At 41.8% G+C, this 22,353-nt stretch overlaps 1 protein-coding gene across 5 annotated transcripts in view; it reads right to left on the bottom strand.

The window, feature by feature from the left end:
- Window positions 1–626: 626 nt before the first annotated feature.
- Window positions 627–22,353, bottom strand: part of rnf141 (ring finger protein 141) — a 115,870-nt gene continuing 94,143 nt past the window's right edge. For 3 of the 5 annotated variants that reach the window (XM_068046708.1, XM_068046712.1, XM_068046711.1), the window contains 5 exons: window positions 21,092–21,295; window positions 15,770–15,878; window positions 12,145–12,317; window positions 6,699–6,806; window positions 627–2,656 (listed from right to left, as the gene is read on the bottom strand). In XM_068046708.1, coding sequence (XP_067902809.1) covers window positions 2,506–2,656; window positions 6,699–6,806; window positions 12,145–12,317; window positions 15,770–15,878; window positions 21,092–21,295 — 745 coding nt within the window. In that variant the 3' untranslated portion in view covers window positions 627–2,505. Of the gene's footprint in view, window positions 2,657–6,698; window positions 6,807–9,153; window positions 9,228–12,144; window positions 12,318–15,769; window positions 15,879–21,091; window positions 21,296–22,353 lie in introns of those variants that run through there. The other 2 variants (XM_068046709.1, XM_068046710.1) reach the window with 2 other exon arrangements.

The raw sequence follows: 22,353 nt of genomic DNA, 5'->3' as shown, positions 1-22,353 counted from the left end.
CGAGTGTAATGTGCTTGGGAGGACCTATGGTTCCCAAAGCTCTCCATCACTGGAGGTTTTCCTCACCTCATGTCTAAGTCTGTCGTATACTCATTGATAGAGATTGATCACTGTGATTGGTCAATAACTCCATCATCCTTGGATTATGCGACTACCTGGATGGTACCTTAGTCTTATCATCATCTAGCAATTCCTATGTCCATGAATATCCCAGACATGCCCTGTCTCTAGCACCCCAACCAACCACAATAGTTTCAAATTAGTTTTCCTTTTAAATCCCAACACTAATGTTTGATCAGAAATAGTATAAAAATTATAAACATTCAATATTTACTCCTGACTTCCTTATGTAGCTAGGGATAATGGGCAAGATCACAAATGCAACCCTCGTTGATGGTGAGAACAGTTTTTACACACACACACAGGCCAGTCTTCTCCTTCTGTCCACCACCAATCACAGGTAAGCAGACATACACATAACAGTCCTGGTTCCAGTATTTCTCAAAGTAGAAGTCTTAGGTCTTAGGCTTAGTCATTTGAATTCACCAAGACAGTGCCGCAGTTTGCTAAGATCAGTAATTATAGAATGATGCAGTGAACACTACTTCAAGGACAGAATAATTCAGTTAATGGGCAAAATGTTTTATTGCACTAAATACAACAGTTAATGCTAATTTAAAAATAAATCACCAATAAGGCAGGGAACGTTCCACAACTATCAAGATGGATGTGTTACAATTTCTTTCTGCAAAGCAATGGAAATCGGTATACATCTATTCGTCAACAAACAGCTTCAATAATCAAAAAACAATGGCTTAATATTTAGTAGTCATAAACCTCATCAGTGTGTGATTAAAGTATTAGTGATGCACTCTACTATCACTATCTTCGAATCCTGTCTGCCTAATGTGGAGTCTGATTAAGGTCATAAAGATTTTCATAGACTTTAATTTCTTGCTTCTATTTTCAACTGAGGATACTTGTAAATGAATCATGGTGAATGAGAAGACTATACAGATAAGGAGCAAATACCTCGAATGATAAAGTCCCAAATGAGTTACGAAAACACTTTCGGGCATGCAATAATTGAAGTATTTCACTGCTTCGCGTTTACTTGCTGTAATCTATGTGGCAGTGTAACTTTAAACAACATATTTTGGCATTGGAATCATGAAGCAAAGACTTTTGCTTCTTTCTTGGAAATAAAATCCCCATCCCAGTCAGGCGAGTGAGGAGCTAAAATGTTAATATATTTGATAAATACTATAGCCACAGCAGATCTGCTCAATATTGCACAATTACACCAGCTAGGTAACAGAGCAACTCACTCCAAAAGTACTTACCATTCAATTTCACGCAACACGGAAGATCAGTCATATTCACGGAGCTGCCAAACGATATGTTTCGATAACCTGCTTTCACAGTCTAGTTGTGAAAATCAAAGCTTTTTTTTTAAAAAGCAAGTTTTTTTTTTAAAGGGAGGTGGTAAAGGAGAATTACTCAATGTAAAGAAGGAATCTTTTAAAAGGATGGATGGGCTGATGGTAGGATGAGAAAAAGGAGCAGCAAATACAGATGTGATCTGTGATTTGGGCTGATTGAGCAGATTATTCAAAAATATTTGAACAGTTCTGGGTTTTTTTAAAAATTCAATACTTTCCCACATGCATAAGCTGAAAAAGCAGAGACTTTTTTCAACAATGTGAAATTAAAGTATTGCCATATTAAATAAGTATTTTTAGAAGATTTTCTTGAGGCAAGAACAAGCTGGTTGCAAGAGGTATAGATAATGACCTTGAAGTGGCCTTAAAACAGGTTGTTTTTACAAGCTAAATTCTTACTTGATGTCAGCCTCATTATACCCACTGTGTTCTCACTCCTCATTAATTACTAATTGCAAAATACAAATTTATTTGACAATGCACATTTCTGAAAATCTCGGAGCACCCTAACAAAAGGCACGGACTATTAAAATCACCAGCTTTCACAGTTCACACTTTTTCAAGCAATTACAAGCACAAATCAAATGTTTAAATCGCACTAATAAACCAATAATGAATAATGGGAAATAATATTACCAAACGCTCTGGATCCAGCAACCAAAGTTCCCATGCAATGAAGAGCTCAGGCACAAACATAGTGTTATAAGTTCCATTTTAAAAAGGCAAATACTGCTGATCAATTCATGTCAAGTCTCACAAGCAGTCATTCAAGACTTCGCGCTTAGTGCAGGGTGCAGTGATTGCTATGGAACGTCCTGCAGACATGAACATGATGCAAACTTGACATGGCATCAATTTTGGCAGGGGTTAATCTATACAAGAACATAAACAAGACCTTCAATCAGGCTTCAGTCTGCTTCGAACAGCGAGTACAATATCAAAGTGATCCGATGCACAGTGGCCTCAAAGCTCGTAAAACTGGTTTAAAAAAAACTTTTGTTTTGTAAAAGGCCAGATTTAAGAAGTCTGCTTCAGTCAGAGGACACAAGACCCTTGGTAAGTCTTAGGGCTTGTGGGGCTGCCCAGCCTCATCTGCCAATTTGAGAACGTAATTCGCTATATCTTCTTCGGTAGGTGCATCAGACACAACCCAAGAATCACCGGCTTCCTTCACTTGCAGTCGACAAATAGGACAATTCCGATTGTGGTCGCTCCTGCCACAAAGACATGAAACAAACTCTCAGTTCAGGGGATTAAAGATCAAGACAGCTCACCCTTGGTCCGCATGTAGTGTTGCAAAACTCTGACATTTGCTGTTCCTGCGTATCTCAACTCGCACCAGGTCCAGTTCACCCATCTTGTCTGTTCACTGAACTACACCAGATCCCACTCCATCAACACAATTCGAAAATTCTCATCCTCAATAGCCTTGTCCCTCCTTATCTCTGTGAACTCCTCCAATCCTATAACCCTTCGAGATCTCTGCACTCCAATTCTGGTCTCTTGTACAACCCAATTTCCTTCACCCCACCACTGCTTGCCTTCTTTAGGCCTTAAGCTCTAGAATCCCCTTCAGTCTCTCTTTTTTTCTCTTTTAAGACTTGTAATGGAGAAGAGCAAGGAAAACTATAAAGTAGAACTTCTAAATTGGGAGAGGGCTAACATAAACGGGATGGCGGGATATCTAGCCAGGGTAAAATAGACCCAAAGTTTGACAGGAAAAACTAATGGAACAATGGGTGATCCTTGAGGAGATGTTTCAGGTACAAGCTAGGAACATTTCAATAAGGCGAGAGGAAAGGGAACCAAAAACAGGGCACCTTGGATGACGTGGGAGATAGAGATTATGATGCAACAAAAAAAAGAGGGTGTATGATGCAAATCAGGTGAATTCTTCAAGTGAGAACTAGGCCAAACACAATAAGTTTAGGGGGGAAGTGAAGAAGAAAATCCGATTGGCAAAGAGAATAGAATGGCAGTTACCATAAAGGGGAACACAAAATCTACCAGCATGTAAATAGTGTTGTAAGAGGTGAAGTGGTGCTTATTTGGGACAAAGAAAATGATAAATACTTAGAGGCACAGGGCAAGGTTAGAATACTTAATGAGTACTTTATATCGGTATTTACTAAGGAACATGCTGACAAAAAATTGGCAGAAGCGGCGAAAGGAGGGGTAATGGATGGGACAAAAATTGATAGGCAGGGTGTACTGGAAAGGCTGGCTATGCTTAGAGTGGATAAGTCACCTGGTCCGGATGGCTTGCATCCCAGGTTGCTAAAGGAAGTGGGAGTGGAGATAACGGAAGGACTTGCCTTAATCTTCCGATCTTCCCTAGATATGGGGGAGATGCCAGAGGATTGGAGAGTGGCAAATGTGACACCCATCTTCAAGAAAGGATGCAAGGACTGTCCTAGTAACTACAGGCCAGTTAGTTTATCAGTGGTGGTAAGGTTTTAGAAACAATAATAAGAGGGAATCAACAGGCAATTACAGAGGTTCAGTTAATTAAGGATAGCCAGCACAGATTTGTAAAAGGCAGATCATGCTTGACTAACCTAATTGAATTTTTTGCTGAAGTAACAGAGAAGCTTGATGAAGGAAATGCAGTGGATGTTGTCTATATGAATTTAAAAAAAGGGTTTGACAAGGTTCCACATAAAAGTCTGGTTACCAAAATTGAGGCTCCTGGAACAGGAGAGTCAGTGTCCAGCTGGATGAAAAGTTAGCTCAAGGTAAAGCCCGGCTCAGGTATAAAATTAAAACCCGACCCGGGCCCGACCCGACCACAGCCAACCTGAACCCATCCCGAGCCCAAGCCCTTTAATTTTTTGTCACACCCGACCCGACACGGATCTCCTTCATCCGTTCCGTCAGCAGCTATAACTGCTGATGGAGTTGTGGGAATCATGGGTAAGCCTGATCCCATGACTTCCTGGAAGCAAAGTCCAGCCCAGCCCGACCCGACCCCGAATGCTGGATGCAGAATTTTGATCTGACCCGAACCGAACCCGACACATGTAGTCGGGTCCGGGTCAGGTAGCCAGGCTTTAGATTAAGGACAGAAAACGCGAGTGGTGGTAAATGGTTGTTTCTCAGACTAGAGGATGGTAGACAGTGGTGTTCCCCAGAGGTCAGTGCTGGGACCATTGCTTTTTTGTTACATATGTCTTGGACATTGGAATACAGAGTACCAAACTTGGAGGTATGGCAAGCAGTGAGGATGATACCAATTGACTACAATAGGACATAGATAGGCTAGCAGAATGGCTAGACAAATGGCAGATGGAATTTAATAGAGAAGTGAGAGGTGATGCATTTTGGCAGAAAGGATAGGGAGAGACAATGTATACTTAATGGCACAGTCCTAAAGAGTGTGCAGCGACAGAGGGACTTGTGGTACATGTGCATGGACCTTTAAAAGTGGCAAGACATATTGAGAGAGTAGTTAGGAAAGCATATGGGATCTTAGGCTTCATAAACTAGGGTATTGTGTAAAAAGCATGGAAGTTATGCTGAACCTTTATAAAGGTCTGGTTAGGCCACAAAAAGAGTATTGCGTCCAGTTCTGGTCACCACACTTTAAGAAGGATGTGAGAATCCTTGAAAGGGTGCAGAGTTGATTTATCAGAATGATTCCAGGGATGGGGGAATTTAGTTACAAGGTTAGGTTGGAGAAGCTTGGGTTGTTCTCGTTGGAGCAAAGGAGGTTAAGGGGAGGACATGATAGAGGTGTACAAGATTATGACTGGTTTAGATACGGTAGACAAAGAAAAGCTGGACTCATTAACTGATGGTACAAGGACTAGGACACAGATTTAAGGTTATAGGCAAGAGATGCAGGGGAATGTGATGAAGAACTTTTTTTTGCAGCAAGTGGTAATGGCCTGGAACTCGCTGCTTGCGGGGGTGATGGAAGCAGAGACTATCAATAACTTCAAAAGGAAACTGGATGGGCATTTGAGGGAAATAAACATGCAGGGTTACAGGGACAGAGCAAGGCAATGGACTGACTGGATTGCTCTACAGAGCGCTGGCATGGACTGGATGGGCCGAATGGCCTCCTTCTGTGCTGTAATGTCTATGACCCTCTTTGACCAAGCATTAGGACCTGTCCTAATATCGCCTTTGTCCAATCTGTGAAATACCTTGGGACATTTTACTATGTTAAAGGGGCTATATAAATGCAAGTTGTTGAATCACTTGCTCTAATTGTCACGAGATGATATAAGAGCTGTTGAGAGGCTGGATGTAACTGGAGAGATGGAAGAGGCAATCTCACAGGAAATGAATACAAGAAACACATCAGAAATTGGCAGCTGCTGCCCACTCATTCTGTGCAGGGAAATGGGACAGCTGCTTGGGGAAATATGAAGGGCTGCTGGAAGCTGTAACATGTAATTGCAGAGGAGGGACAGAGAAATGATTCCTACCTCCTAGAGTTAACTTCTATGATTTGATGTAAACAAACAGAACCAGAAGTGAGGGAGGAAACTACAGGCAATTTCACTGAAGGAATTAATGATTACTTACATCAAAATCCAAGAAGAGTCGAACAATCTCCTCCTGTGCAAAGTTTTCTAAGATTCTAATTTACTGGGGCGCTTACTGTATCAGATTTAGCTGTAAAGGGGGTTGGTGCCACAATCAGTGTTTGCACACTCCTTAGATTAGTTGATCTATACGTAATATCCAAGCATTATCAAAACACTAAATAATGAACTCTACTTATCAATTTATTTCATTACCCTATTAGGAGTAATTGATAAAAGTGAGAGAAAGGGGCTGAGGAAACATTTTCATTCTGCCAACATGCAGAATGCTAAAAGGGCTGGGTCAAAATCCTGGAAATCCCTCCCTACCAGTACTGTGGGTATACCTTCAACACACGGACTGTAGCAGTTCAGGGCGGCAGCTCACCACCCCCTTCTCAAAGGGCAACTCCAGATGGACAAGAAATGCTGGCCTTTCCTGCGATGGCCACATTGCGAAAATGGGAGGGGGACTAGGGGTGGGAAAAAGGTCATACCAGAATTGTTTAATATTCACATGGCATAGAACTTAATACAATGCAGCCTGTCTATTTATCAATTAGATTAGGATCATAGTAGTTTATAGCACAGTGGTTGCCATTTGACCCATTGTGTCTGTGCTAGCTCTTTGCTAGAGCAATCGCCAACTAATTCTGCTGCATTCCGTCAGGTCATTTAATCCACTTTCGACAGCTAGATACGTACGGAGGGTGACCAGACTTACCACTTATCAATGCATTTCTGACAAAAACTGTGGGTGCAGGGCAGGATGAGGTCAGCTCGACTGTCCATACAGATACAACATTCCTCCTCATCAGTCATCTCCTTAATCCTACAGGATGCAGAAAACGGCATTTGCGTTACACCTGATCAAACACAAACTTCACACAAACATTTTAATATATTTTATCCTTTTGTTTTTAAACATTTGGTCTTTGAATGGTGCTCCTATTCTCTAGCTCAGGACTGTCCAAATAACAGCCTATGGGTGCTATGCAGCACTCAAAGCCCATGTACCCCAACTCCATTTGACTGTTCATTTATTACTTGCTGCTCTGCCCTGTTTGAATTCTGTGGGCCTGCAGGTTTGGAAAGGCTGCTGACCCTTCCCCTGTGGGTTCACAACATTTAGCTGAAGGTTACTGAGGGGACAGTTAATATACTTGCTTTTCAGTTTAATACAATAATGGGAGACACCAGAACTAGGGGCCATCAATATAAGATAGTCACTAATAAATCCAATAGGGAATTCATGAGGAACATCTTTACCCAGAGAGTGGGGAGAATGTGGGCCTCGCTACCACAGGGTGTGGCTGAGGTGAATAGTATAGATAGATTTAAAGAGAGGCTCAATAAACATGAGAAGGATGTTGCTGATAGGGGGAGATGAAGAGAGTTGGAGGAGGTTTGTGTGGAGCATAAACACAAGCATAGACCAGCGGGGCAAATGGCCTGTTTCGGTGCTGTGCATTCTATGTAAATCTAGGAACAGTAGACTATTTATTAACTGAAAAAGTTACATGCGATTTTCTTTGGGTTAACTAGGTGAACTTGTAGCTTTCCCCTGGGAGTTGTTTATCAGGTCCTATGATAGTACTATTTTTATCCACAGATTATGCTGCTGTATTGGTAAGCTTCGGATATCGCTGGTGCTTTCAGTAAGTCACTCTATGCCCCACCACGTGCTCTGCTTCCCAGCAATCTATTACAGCAAATAAGCATTCGGTTTCAAGTTTGTGCATGTGTATTTATTTGTTCACGTTTATTATGTAGATTATGTCATACATCACTTCTTCTACAATATCCATGAAGAGAAATAACACCCAGGATATTTCCAGAGCTGAACGGTGTTGCTTAAGTACTCTTTATAGAAAATTATTATTCAAACAGAAATGTTTTTAATTCTGAAGCAGAACACTATGGTCTACACAATGACGTAACTACATGCCGCATCCTGATCAAACATTTTGCACAAGGTATATGCGTATTTAACTGATCAACTAAGAGACCAACTAAATCCAACTAAAATCTACACTCCTGATTGTCTATTATAATGATCTGTATTCATTCCAGATTTCACCAGGTAATCCAATATCAGTGCTGTCACTAGGCATTTAAGGTTCACTATCAGGCCTTATTTGAGCCACAGTGTAAATACTCAGTGGCAGGGTAAATACTTTAAATGCAGCTCACTCCTGGATTCTGAGACAGTACGAGGCCTAGCCAGCGATGCCCACATCCCATGAACGAATAAAAGAAGTCCTGCCTGTTGCAGGTTAATACCCAATGTCACTCCAGGGAGATCAACGATGTCTACGAATATTGTAGTGTTCCAGTAAGCTAACCGAAACAAATCTGGGGAGAGAGCAATGCTGTAGCCATATAATGGCCAAGACACAAATAAGGTCACGTTATAACCAGGCATAATCGGTGTGGAGTTGGTTATCGATGAAACCTGATCACTGGAAATGTCAGTAGATTGAGAGAAAGAGATTACTCAGCCAATCAGGAAATTACTTTGGATCACAATTTACCCCCAATTAAAGAATCTACTGCACCTCTCCTATTCTGTTTTCCCCATAGGTAAGCCCTTTCTATGGTGCTGTTCTCTATCAACCTCCCCAGTACCTTTGTCCTAGTCAGCACTGTACTGTGGAGAATTGCATGCTTAATGTACAGTGCCCCAGAGACCACTTAAGCACAGAGGAGTCGCTGTGTTCATTACAGACTTGTTTACATAAACATCTCCTCTCTCTGCAAAGAATATCTTAAAAGAAATGGGCAGGCTTGTGTAATGTTTCTGACACCACCTTCTGGTCAGTAAACCACAGCAGGCATGCAAGATCTCAATGCAGAGTGTGAACTACTGTGTTGTCACACAAATATCAATGTTGAACAAATAATGAAAGTGAAATTACTGACAATGCCTCCTTTGTAACTGGAGCTTCTTAAATCATCACTGTGCTAAATCGACATGTAAAAATGTTGGTCTTATGTTATATTTTATTCAAGCATTCGCAGTAGGCATAGAGTTAACAGCGTGAATGATTCTAACAATACCCTTTTGTATGTATTCCATAATACGGCTTACTTTCACAAGATTTACCAAAATCCATTCAAAATAAATGGGAAGACAGCAAAATTTTAACTTCCATTTTTAAACAGGAATACAAACTCACCACAAATCAAATGTCCTAAAGGGCTTCTGAAATGATGAAATTCTTATAGATCCCTACTGCTGTCAAAGAAACCTCTACAGTCAAGACAGATTGGGTGGGAGAAAAGCCCAAATGGTTATAATCAGTTTACAGTCATGTGATCTGAAACTGACCAGACAGAATTATCACAATACATAAATTGCAAAGACATCCAACAGTGACCCTCGAGTTCTCCAGCACGAATAGCACTGCACCATTAGCTCAATACCTACACCACATGGACTGCAGCGGTTCAAAGCCACCTGCTCAAGGGCAATTAGGGATGGGCATTAAATGCTGGGCTTGCCAGCGACACTCATATACCAAGAACGAATAAAAAAGTGAGATTTTGATTTTTAAAACTAGAGACAATGCACCCAGTTTTTCATTAACAATCAAATCCACAGTAAGAACATGTTACTAATGCAAAAGTGAAAATGTCACCATTCGCTGTTATTACTCCATTGAAACTGACAGCAACTTCAGGAATCTGCTGGAGAGAGAGATCCGCAAATTGCTTGTAGTGATTCTATGCTCCTCCAGAGGGTGCACTAAGATCCCACCAGACTGCAATCCCTAGGAAATCAGTGAACTGACTAAATCTTCCACCCTTATGCTGTCAGTCTCACTATAAAAACCCTTGAAAAAGTTATACCATATTGAATGAAGTGTACTGGGTTTTTAAATGGTGTACTAACTTCACAATTGCTACTAAACGCCCTCACTGGCCCTGAAAAGCTAATTTTTTTTTAAATTTGTGGAATGTCAAATTTCTCCATGATAAAATCTTCCACATATTTTTTTTTTTAAAGTACTTTTTAAAAATTATATTTATATTGATGTTTTACCTTCTATCTAAATCCAATCATTTATTTTGCTATGTAAACATTTAAATTAAAAGAGAAGGGATTCAGTGCTTTAACGTGCAGGTTTGCTGTCTGTGTGAATAACTTCAATATGATTGGCTGCTTACCCTGCTTAGAATCATAGCATTGTTACAGCACAGGAGGCCATTTGGCCCATTGAGCCCATGCTGGCTCTTTGCAAGAACAATTTACTTAGTCCATCTCTCCTGTTCTTTCTCCATAGCCCTGCAAATTTTTTCTCCTTCAGGTGCTTAACCAATTCCCATTTGAAAACCTGACATCACTACCGCTGCATGACTGGAAATCCCCTAGACTTGACACCAGATTTTTACTTCCGTCAGGAAAGGGGAAGTTTGCGTCAGAATCGCTAGATCTTTGTGGGCAGCTTTCTTTGTGGTTAAGTCATTGCTTCACCGCTGAATGCAAAATCTAGCCCAATAAACATGAGGAGTAGGCCCTACGGCCCCTCGAGCCTGCCCTGACATTCAGTAAGATCAGGCTGTTCTTCTACATTTATTTATTTTATTTATTTAGAGATACAGCACTGAAACAGGCCCTTCGGCCCACCGAGTCTGTGCTGACCAAGAACCACCCATTTCTACTAACCCTACAGTAATCCCATATTTCCTACCACCTACCTACACAAGGGGCAATTTACAATGGCCAATTTACCGATCACCTGCAAGTTTTTGGCAGTGGGAGTAAACCAGAGCACCCGGCGAAAACCCATGCGGTCACAGGGAGAACTTGCAAACTCCGCACAGGCAGGACCCAGAATTGAACCCGGGTCCCTGGAGCTATGAGGCTGCGGTGCTAACCACTGCGCCGCCCCATCAACTCCACTTTCCTGCCCTATCCCCAAATCCCTTGATTCCCTTTCTTCCCAAAAATCTATTGATTTAGTCTTGTATATACTCAGTGTCTGAGCATCCACAGCTCTCTAGAGTAAAGGCAGCCAAAGATTCACAACGCTTCGACTGAAGAAATTTCTCATCTTTCGCTGGTCTTAGCTTGGTCTTCCACCCTATAAACCTTTGTCACATCATGGTGGGCCGAAGGGCCTGTTTCTATGCTGTACGACTCTATGACTCTATGACCTCTCTTCACACGTGCTCTCCTTTCCCAGCCCTTGCCGATCTGTTTCTATGTTAAAAGACACTGTACAGATACATTTAAACATGTTAACAGCGAGATCTCACACCATGAGTACTTCCCAAAATGCAACCCAATGAACTTCTGTTCAGGTGCAGTCAGCATTATGTAGGCAAAAATAACAACTAATTTGCACATAGCAAGATTCCACGAATGACTAATTAAATCGGTTTTCTGCAATACTGGCTGAAGAACAACTGTTGGTCAGGACAATGGGGAGAACTCACCTGTACTTCCGTCGAGCCTGTTACACCATTCAATGGAATCTTCTCCATTCACCTGAGGGGGCAGACGGGGCCTCGGTTTAACGTTTCATCCGAAAGACGGTACCTCCAACAGTGTAGCACTCCCTCGGTACTGCACTGGAAGTGCTAGCCTGGATTCTATGCTCAAGTGTCTGAAATGGGTCTTGAACCATGACCTCTGACAGAGGCGAGTGTGCTATCCACTGCATGAAGGCTGGTACTATACTAGTAGTAACAGCTATCTCTCTGCTCCACAACGTTGATCACAGGATAAGAACAGCGCTGTTGTGGGAACACCATCACCTCCAATTCCTCCTCCAGTTCACACACACCATTCTGATTTGGACATATATCTACCATTACTTCATTATCGCTGAGCTGACCTAACAGTACAGTGGGAGTACCTTCACTACACAAACTACAACGCTTCAAGAAGGCAACCTACCACCATATTCAAAAGGGGCAACTAACATTGGGCAATAAATGCCAGCCTTGCTAGTGTTCTCCACATGCCCAGAATGATTTTTTTTTTAATGGCTCGCAGAGGAAAAGTTTTCAAAATGTTGTTGTGTAAAGACGATACAAAACCCTTTTTAAAGGTAGCGATCCAAATAAGGCACCAAGCGTACATGTGAATTTCGGCAGTGGTGAAGCACAATGAATATGAATATTTGGTAATGCATTAATCTAATTATCAAAGATTCACTCACTTGCCCAGCCAGATGCTGGCCTGACAGGAAGACCCATTTGCTGCTGTCCCTTCACAGATGCTGCTTTGGGTAAGAACCCCACTTGCCTGGATGGTAATCTCCCGATACAGCTGAGTGAACTGATAGAGATTCAGAATCCTAGAGGCATCAATATTTCCAGTAGTCTTGTTTATCTGCCAAAAATATTTGTCATATGATTAAAGGCAGCAGAATACATACAGCACACATGAAAACAACAACAACTTGTATTTGTATAGCGCCTTTAATGTTATGAAACTGCCCAAGGCACTTTGCAGGGGCATTATTAAAGAAAATTTGACACCGAGCCATCTAAGATGATATCAGGGCAGGTGACTAAAAGCTTGGTCAGAGAGGTAGGTTTTAAGGAGTGTCTTAAAGGAAGAAACAGAGGTCGAGAGAGAGAGACACGTTTAGGGAGGGAATTCCAGAGTTTATGATCTCGACAGCTGAAGTCACGGCCACCTATGGTGGGACCAAGGGATTAGGAGATCTACAAGAGGCCAGAATTAGAGGATTGCAGAGATCCTGGAGGGTTGTGTGCTTGGAGGAGATTAGAGAGAGGAAGGGTCAGGCCTTGGAGGGATTTGAAAACAAGGATGACAATTTTTTAAATTCACTTAAGAAGACAAGACTGCACTGTCGGAGGTGCCGCCATTCGGAGGAGATGTTAAACCAAGACCTCATATTCCCTCTGCAGTGGATGTAAAAGATCCCATGGTCACTATTTTGAAGAACAACAGGGGAGTTATCCCCAATGTCCCGGGGCCCATGTTCATCCCTCCATCAACATCACAAAAAACTGATTATTTGGTTATTACCACACTGCTGTGGGAGCTTCCTATGCACAAATTAGCTGCCATGTTTCTTACATTACAACTGTGTCAATACTTGAAAAAGGTACTTAATTGGCTGAAACGCACTTTCGGACGTTTATCGGTTATGAAAAGCACTATATAAATGCAAATCTTTTCTTTCTTTTTTGCTTTAAGTACTATAAAATGTTTTCCCTGTGCACATGTTTTCCTTCAAGCTGAAACAAGTTGATTGGGTTTATTCTTGCATGTTTTGGTGTACCTCTTGCACTGCTTTAGCACCTTATGCATCTTCAGGAAGTGCCAAACAGCTTCACAATCAATAAAGTACTTTTGAAGTGCAGTCACTGTTGTTATGTAGACTAACACGATTGCCATTTGTGCACACAAACAGCAAATGAGACGAATGTCCAGTTAATGCTTCCTTTTGATGGCATTAGTTGAGGGGACGAATGTTGGCCAGAACATGGGGAGACTGCCCCCTACCCTTCTTTGAATGTTGAACAGGCTGATAAGGTCTTGGTTCACCACTTTATCTGAAAGATGGCATCTCTGACAGAGTCGCGTTCCTTTAGCACTGCACTTTAAAGTGCCAGTTTAGGTTATGTGCTCTAACTCTGAAATGGGAGCTTGAATCCACACTCTCTGACTCAGAGATGAGAGTGCTACCCACTGAACTAAGCTCTAAAAACAAAATTACGAGAACGCCATTTTTTTTTGTGGAAAAGTCCTTTTAGCTTAGGAATCTGTTTACGGAGATAGAACATGATTACTCCTGATTGGAGACCATCTGTGACCATCTAAATTCTTGCACATAATCTAATCTCTGTGTCATGGCTTTACACTGTGTACCTTCTCAGTGCACTAAATTAATAAAAGTGCTTCCTGCTTGGGAATAGGAGGAGGCCATTCAGCCCCTCGAGCCTGTTCCACCATTCAATTAGGTCATGGCTGATCTGTATCCTAACTCTGTTTACTCATCTGGGTACTTTAACCCTTAATACCCTTACCCAACAACAAAACTATCAGTCTCAGTTTTTGAAATATTCAGTTAACCCCCAGCCTCAAGAGCTTTTTGGTGGAAGAGTGTTCCTGATTTCCACTACTCTTGTGTAAAGAAGTGCTTCCTGACATCACCCCTGAATGATCTAGCTTTAATTTTAAGTTATGTCTCCTTGTTCTCAACTCTCCCCACCAGAGGAAATAGTTTCTCTCTATCTAGCCTAACAAAGCACTTAATCAACTCAATTAGATCCTTCCTTCATCTTCTGCACTCTAGGGAACATTAGCCTAGTCTATGCAACCTATCCTCATACTCTGATCCATTTGGAAGATATAACTGGGGCACACTCAGTATGTCAATGTATGCAAGAATCACTCTGTCGTTCCCTTCCCCAAGAAGGCACAGAAAAGTTTGAAAACCACTGTGTATGTGAAATATGAAGAAAGTGACAAAAACAGAAGAATTTAACCTCTCTCAGTAGGCAGAAGGGGATGCTCCCTCCAGTTGACCATCCGGTGGGGGAGGTTACAGTTACTCGCAAAGTATCAAAAACTAGAACATATAAAATTATAGACGCCTCCTTCCAATACCACTGAAATGGATACAGACAAGTCACAAACATACTGCCCCAGTTGATAATGGATGTCATGGAACCTGAGAATAATTTACAACTTCAGTGCTGAACTTGCACCACTGACACTTCTAGTAATATTCCAAAAATGAAGGAACAGAGATAAAGTAGCACTAATTGAAGGCTGCGAGAGGTTATTATACCATTACTGTACATAACAGTGACAAAGTTTAATACATGAATGTTCAAGTTCAGCAATAAAGGCAATTAGCAGAGAACTAACAGGATATTATTGAGGGAAGTGAATTGCTCAGAAACTGCACTTTTCGCTGCCTCTAGAACTTCATAGAACTTTCCAGCACAGAAATAGGTCATGTGACCCATCAGGTCTATGCTGGTGTTTCTCCCCACAAGCCACCTATTCTAATCCCACCTTAGTCTCTTTTACAAGTAACTATCTAATTCCCTTTTATAAGAAGGCCCTGCTTCAACAATAGTTTCTGACAAAGAATTCCATGTCACCATGCGAGCAAAGAAAGTTTTTTTGCTAACCTTCCCTTTTACATTAATGCAACTTTGAGACACTTCAAATCATTTTTACAGTGTTTATTATTCTGCAGCAGTTCAGAAGGCTACAGCTCACTAATGAAAAAAAATGACATGTTGTGGCCAAAGCTTTTATCAATAGCTTCCCATTGGATTGAAATAAAGAGTTTAGTTCAGTTTGATAATAGTCCCAGCTAAGACACAATGCTGTGGGTTCCAGCCTCACTCCAGAACACAAGAGCACACAACCTAGTGCGGTACAGAGGGAGTGTTGCATTCCGAGTTGGCCATTGTTCAGACAAAATGTTTCTGCATGTTCGAGTGGACTATTGCAACATTCCCCCCTCAACTGATTGACTACTCATTCATCTCTTTTGCTATGTGCGGGATCTTGCTGCGTGCAAATTTCCTGCTGCATTTGGCTACATAACAGCAGTGACTAAACTTCAATTAGTTGAGAAGGGCTGTGGGCACAATGCACAATATCAATGTAAACTTTTGCATTCTCTGAAATCAATGTTTTAACAGGAGAGCCTGATAAAAGCAGACATCAAAAAAACCTTAATCATGTCTAGTGTAGATATAAGGTATATTTATTTTGTTTAAAGTAGCATTAAAATGGTGAAATATTTTAACTGCAGCTGAAATATATAACAACCATTTGTTTCATACCTTTGAGCTAACAATCCGAACAATGACTTTCCAAAGGGCCGATGAATCAGATCCTGGCTGTACTTCAAACAATAAGCATTTCTCCTGCCCAGCAGTTAGTCTTTCTGTGCTACAATGGGTAGAGATAGAGAATGTTAAAATCACTCTGTCATCACTTCTAAGCTGGTTGTAAAAGACTCAATACAGGTAGCTTGAATCTTAGAATGGGACTTCAGCAATTATCCATTCAGCAAATAATTCCAGGTTTTTATTACGAAACTGTTCGTTGGATCCGATGAGTTTTCTTTCCTCCTGTCCTCTTGTAATGGCGGTTTGATTGGTGCCAGCACCATATGGTGCTTTGCCCAAATGGCCATTCCTCATGTGCAGGCCTAACCAGCAGAGTCAGTGGGCTATTCGACAGTGCAGTACAAGAAACTACATGCTTCCAGCTGAGCAGTGATCAGATATGGAAACCCCTTAGTTCCAGCTCAGGGAGTGGGCAATGCTAGAAAAGACAAAATTACTGCCAATCGCCATTATCTCTGAGAATTGTACACCACCTCTCCCTTAAGCTTCAAGGTACTTAGTATTTTCCCCAAGAACAGAGCACTAAAAGTAATGTTGTGTTGCCTGGAATGACACGGCAATGATTGTAAAGAACTCCAAATTTGAAATAAGCTCACATTTCAGTACAAATACACAGATGATTGTAGTGTTGACACCAGTCCTGATAGCTGTCAGAACGTTGAGACATCAGGATTCTGACAATCTTACAACCACCCAAACATCGACTTTTCAGAAGGTCTGACCTTCTAAGGATCAGCGCTGTGCACTTGCAGACATCGTGAGGAATGACTACAAACAAAGCAAGCTGTCGGTGCTTCCAATAGGGAATTTCAATCATTATCATTCACAAATACAACTGCCAAAAACCACATTTATACAGCATCTGTAATGTAGAAAAACATCTCAAGACGCTTCACAAAAGCATAATCAGATAAAAATGGGCACTGAGACAAGGAAGGAGGGATTAGAAGGGATGACTAAAAGCTTTGTAAAAGATGCAGGTTTTAAGGAGGGCATTAAAGGAGGAGAGAGAGGTGGAGAGACAAAGAGGTTTAGGGAACAGGTTGAAGGGAATTAAATATGAGGGTGAGAATTTTAAGTTGAGAGGTGTTGGAATACCAGGAGCAGATGTGTGACCACAAGGGGGAGGACTGATGGTCAGTCGGACTAGATACACCTCCAGGAGTTTCGGATGAGTTGCAGATAGCACACTCCGTGTCAACTTTCACAAGGAAGGAGGGAAGGGAAAGAGATATGTAAAAATGAAATAAAATATTTTATAAAATGTAAATCATGTAACAAATGCAATGTGTACAGAGATTTCTTCGAAATCCACAAACCAGTGCTGCCACACTCTGATGTATAAATGTGACACTGTTTCACAATCAGTACATTCACAGTTTGTGTTTAAATGGTGAGGGGAAGTCTTGGATGAGTATTTTTGTTAAAAGTGCACACGCTTCCTGCCTCTGGAGGACTGAGTTTTTTAAAATGTTGCACTGTCTGCCTGGCACAGAGATTCGGGTCTCCCTCCCCACCAGTACAGGAAGAAAAGGAACCCTGTGTACAAAGCATGAGGTACAAGGGGAGCCCCCAGATGTCAGATCATCTCAAGATGTCCGGTGCCAGGAAATCACTCCACAGTCTGAAAATGTGACAACAAAAACCTCAACCTTTCCGTTGCTCAATTTTCTACTGCATGTTAGGGAACAGGTTCAAAAAGCCTCCTGGACTTTCCTTCCCTTTAAATGCAAGTTTCCCAACACATTATCGGGGCAGTTGTGAGGAGAGATTACTCAGAGTGAGTGATGAGGTTAAATGGAGAGTCACATTTGAAACAAGGCAGTGGCACTAGCTAAGAAAGTGGTAAAGAACAGCGAGTAAGGATTTAGCTGCTTCACACCATCACGTTCAGCAGTTCCTCCGATATCATCAGTAAATAACAGCAAATGCACTGTTTATAAAGATTTCTTTAAAATCCAGAAATCAGTACAGCTGCACACTGGTGTATCATCTGACACTCACATTTAAGCAAAAATATATATTAAATGAACTTAAAATGATTGAAAACATTTTTAAATACAAGAAATGGAGCAGGTCATTTGACCCCATGAGCCTGCTCCACCATTCAATAAAATCAAGGCTGATCTGATCTTAGCCTCAACTCCACTTTCCTGCCTGTTCCCCATACCTTTGACTCTGCTACAGTACAAGAATCTGTCGATCTCAACCTTGGATATATTCAATGACCCAGCCTCCACTGCTCTCCGAGTTGAGAATTCCAAAGATTAATGACCCACAGAGCAGAAATTCCCCCTCATTGCCATCGTAAATGGGAGATCCCTTATTTTGAAACTGTACCCCCAGTTCTAGATTCCCCCATGAAGGGGAACATTCTTTCAGCATCTACCCTGTCAAACACCCTCAGAATTTTATAGGTTTCTATTAGATCATCTCTCATTCTTCCAAACTCCAATGAGTATAAACCCAACCTGCTCAACCTTTCCGCATAAGGCAAAGGAACATAGGAAATAGGACGGCCCCTCGACCCTGCTCCACAATTCAACTGGATCATGGCTGATCTTCTACCTCGACACCATTTTCCTGCACTATCCCTTGATGCTTTTAATATATCTGTCGATCCCTGCCTCGAACATAATGACTGAGCCTCCAGCGCTCTCTGGGATAGAAAATTCCAAAGATTCACCACCCTCTGAGTAAAGAAATTCCTCCTCATCTCAGTCCTAAATGTCCTACCGCTGATTCCAAGATGGTCTCTCCTGGTTTTAGATCCCTCCCCAGCCAGGGGAAACATCCTTTCTGCATCTACCCTGTCAAGGCCTGTAAGAATTTTGTTGCTTCAATTATATCACCTCTCATTCTTCTAAACTGTAGAGAATACAGGCCCATTCTCCTCAATCTCTCCTCATAGGACAATCCCGCCATCCCAGGAATTAGTCTGGTGAACCTTTGTTGCACTCCCTCTATGGCAAGTATATCCTTCCTTAGGTAAGGAGACCAAACTGTACACAATACTCCAGGAGCAGTCTCATCAAGGCTCTATACAATTGCAGCAAGACATCTGTACTCCTGTACTCAAATCCTCTTGAAATGAAGGCCAACATATCATTAGCCTTTCTAATTGCTTGCTGCACCTGCATGTTAGCTTTCAGTGACTCATGAACAAGGACACCCAGGTCCCTTTGAACATCAACACTTCCTAATCTCTCGCCATTTAAGAAATACTCTGGATTTGTTTTGGCTACCAAAGTGGATAACCTCACATTTTCCACGTTACATTCCATCTGCCATGTTCTTGCCCACTCACTCAGCCTGTCTAAATCCCCTTGAAGCCTCTTTACATCCTCCTCACAACCCACATTCCCACCTAGTTTTATGTCATCAGCAAACTTGGAAATATGACATTTTGTCCCCACATCCAAATCATTGATATAGATTGTGAATAGATGGGGCCCAAGCACTGATCATTGCGTAAGATATTAAGATATTTGCATAACTGTTTACAGTAAAGTAATGAAAGCACAAACAGTAGCCAGTGCTGAAAATAAAAGGGCAAAGGATAGGAAATAAGGACAATACTATGAATAGAAGGGTATGCTGATAGGGGGCGATGAAGTAGGGTGAGAGCAGGTTGGGCCTAATAGCCTGTTTCTGTGCTGCACATTCTATGTAATTACATGTAGGTGTATGGTGAGCTCCAGAACAGCACTGCAGATAACCTGAGAGAAGTGGGAGGGTAAAAGAGGGAAAGGGATTTCCCAGATAAAATATTTCAAAACAAAAGAATGAAAAACATGTAACATGGGTGGCACAGTGGTTAGCACCGCAGTCTCACAGCTCCAGCGACCCGGGTTCAGTTCTGGGTACTGCCTGTGCGGAGTTTGCAAGTTCTCCCTGTGTCTGCGTGGGTTTCTGCCAGGTGCTCCGGTTTCCTCCCACAGTCAAAGACTTGCAGGTTGATAGGTAAATTGGCCATTGTAAATTGCCCCTAGTGTAGGTAGGTGGTAGGAGAATTGAGGGAAGGTGGGGATGTGGAAGGGGACATGGGATTAATGTAGGATTAGTATAAATAGGTGGTTGATAGTCTGCACAGACGCGGTGGGCCGAAGGGCCTGTTTCAGTGCTGTATCTCTCTTTGACTCTATGACTATGAGACCTCTATAAAAACATTACAACAACTTGTGTTTATACAGCACCTTTAATGTAGATAAATATCCGAAGGCACGTAACTGGGGTGCAAGAGGAAATGGATATTGAGCTAAAAGGGTAGAGGTTAAGAGGGGACCTGAGCTATCAAGTGAGACTGGATTTTGTCATATCAAGACAGTGTTAAAAGAAAACTTTGTCTGGGGTCAGGATTTACAAGAACAATAATTTCCAGATGAAAGCAGCTGAACAAAAACAGAACATTCGGAAATTCCAATGAGAAGATATGCAAAAGGTCATTTTCCAACTTCAGGCTCTCGAAAGGGGAGTCTTGCCTGCTGGGAGCACATTTCAAAAACTCTGAGGTGTGTACAGCCTTCTGGCCATAAATTTTAAACGTTTGGAAAATGAGGCACAAGTGCCTCTGACTTTCCAACATTCACTCCTGGTGGGTCAGGCTTGTCATCAAAAGCACCAAGTTGGAAAACTTCCCCTTAACATTAATTAATATCCAGGCATTTCCCTGTTTCAAAGCAGCACATCCTACATCCACATACTACGACAATTTATGTTCAGGGGAAAAAAAAGAGAGGTCTAAACTATCCGGCATCAAACGACCAGCACAGGACTGGAAATGAACAGTGCAAACATCAAGTTTACAATGGGAAACAGAGTACAATTCAGCTTGAGTCTTCATGCTGGCACAGGTTCAGCTTTTTAAGCAGAAAACAACATGATTCGCAGGGCTAAGGGGAAAGAGAAGGGGCAGGTGCCAATAATTGGATAGTTCTTTCAAAGAAAAAGTACAGAGACAATGGGCCGAATGGCCTCCTTCTCTGCTCTATGATTCTTGACTGAATCGCAGACAGGCGATTTACTCACCAACTCTGGAAATCAGTCACATGATCATAAGCATGACGGTCAATCAAGTAGGCAACAGCACAACGTTTAACAATGCAAATACTTTGTCAGCCTGAGGATTAATTTCAACCTCTGCACCATCATACTAGAACATTAGTTCCAACATCAGCAGTGCTGCCCATTTACCATTTTGAAACCTATCACAAAAGCGCACATTTTATAAAATAAGTAAGGGAGACAACTCACATCTCATTAACTTCTGCTACTCTGGCAAGAAACTCCTCGTAAGTCAGGAAGCCACTTTCCCTCACCAGGGCAGCATGCTTCATCATCCGGTCCGGCAATTTATTGAAGACTGCTGGAGTTTGGTTCGAGATATGTTGACCCATCACTGGACAGCTGATGGGTAACGTCACCAAGGGCTCTAGATTTGGGTCATTTGTAAAGCTTCTATTTGTTTAAAGAAAGGAACAGGAGAGAAATTCTGTCAACATCCTTTGTGAACTGATTGCAAGGACCAATGAGACACATGAAATAATTCCAAAATAATACCAGCAATACCACAGTGTAATACAATTCTGACTTTCTTGCCCTGTTCAGCAATTCAGTGTGAAAGGAAATAAATTATATATCCACAGATCATTCAGGATGTTCCAAAGCACTTCAATTGCTCCCTGCTGCATGAACAATCGCAACAGTCAAATTTTGCACATGGCAAGTTTCTATTATTAGCAAATGAGAAGAATGACTGGTTAATTTGTTTTTGCTGCTGTTGATTGTGTCAGGACATCTGAGGAATGCTGTATGACCCATATACAAAGGTATGCAAATATACAGTTGGCAAAATCACATGTCCTTTCCACTATCTTTAGGGTATCAAAAACAGTAATAATGCCTGAGATGGTGCAATGCCAACTTTTTAAAAAAGGGCACAGGTGCCATCGAGGAGTGGGTGAAGCAGCTGAAGCCTTCCTGGAAGGTGGGTTGATGAAATACCGAGACAGGGACATTACAGTAAGAGGTCATTGCAGTTATGGGACAGAGGTCTTGCCTAACAGATCAAGTGCAGTCCTTTGGGGAAGTGACACAGGCTTGCTGTCTGTAGATGTGATACATTTAGATTCCAGCAAGGCTTCTGGTACCTAGCACGAGCTAGGAAGGCATGGAATAAGAGCCAAACTTCTGAGGTGGATTGAAAATTTGGATAACCCACAAGGAGCTGTGAATGGAGCTGTGACAAGATGGCAAGGGAGCACTTGTGGGCACCAGTGGGATCAATGCTGAGGCCACTGTTGTTTCTATAGGTATGTGAAGAGAAAAAGATTGGTGAAGACAAATGTAGGTCCCTTACAGTCAGAAACAGGGGAATTTATTATGGGGAATAAGGAAATGGCTGACCAACTAAATGCATACTTTGGTTCTGTCTTCACAAAGGAGGACACAAATATCATACCAGAAATGTTGGGGAACACAGGGCTTAGTGAGAGAGAGAAACTGAATGAAGTCAT

The sequence above is a fragment of the Heterodontus francisci genome, chromosome 14, assembly GCF_036365525.1.
Source record: "Heterodontus francisci isolate sHetFra1 chromosome 14, sHetFra1.hap1, whole genome shotgun sequence".
NCBI classification, from domain to species: domain Eukaryota; kingdom Metazoa; phylum Chordata; class Chondrichthyes; order Heterodontiformes; family Heterodontidae; genus Heterodontus; species Heterodontus francisci.
The sequence above is the reverse complement of the archived record's forward strand: the minus strand, read 5'-3'. Positions and strand labels throughout refer to the sequence as shown.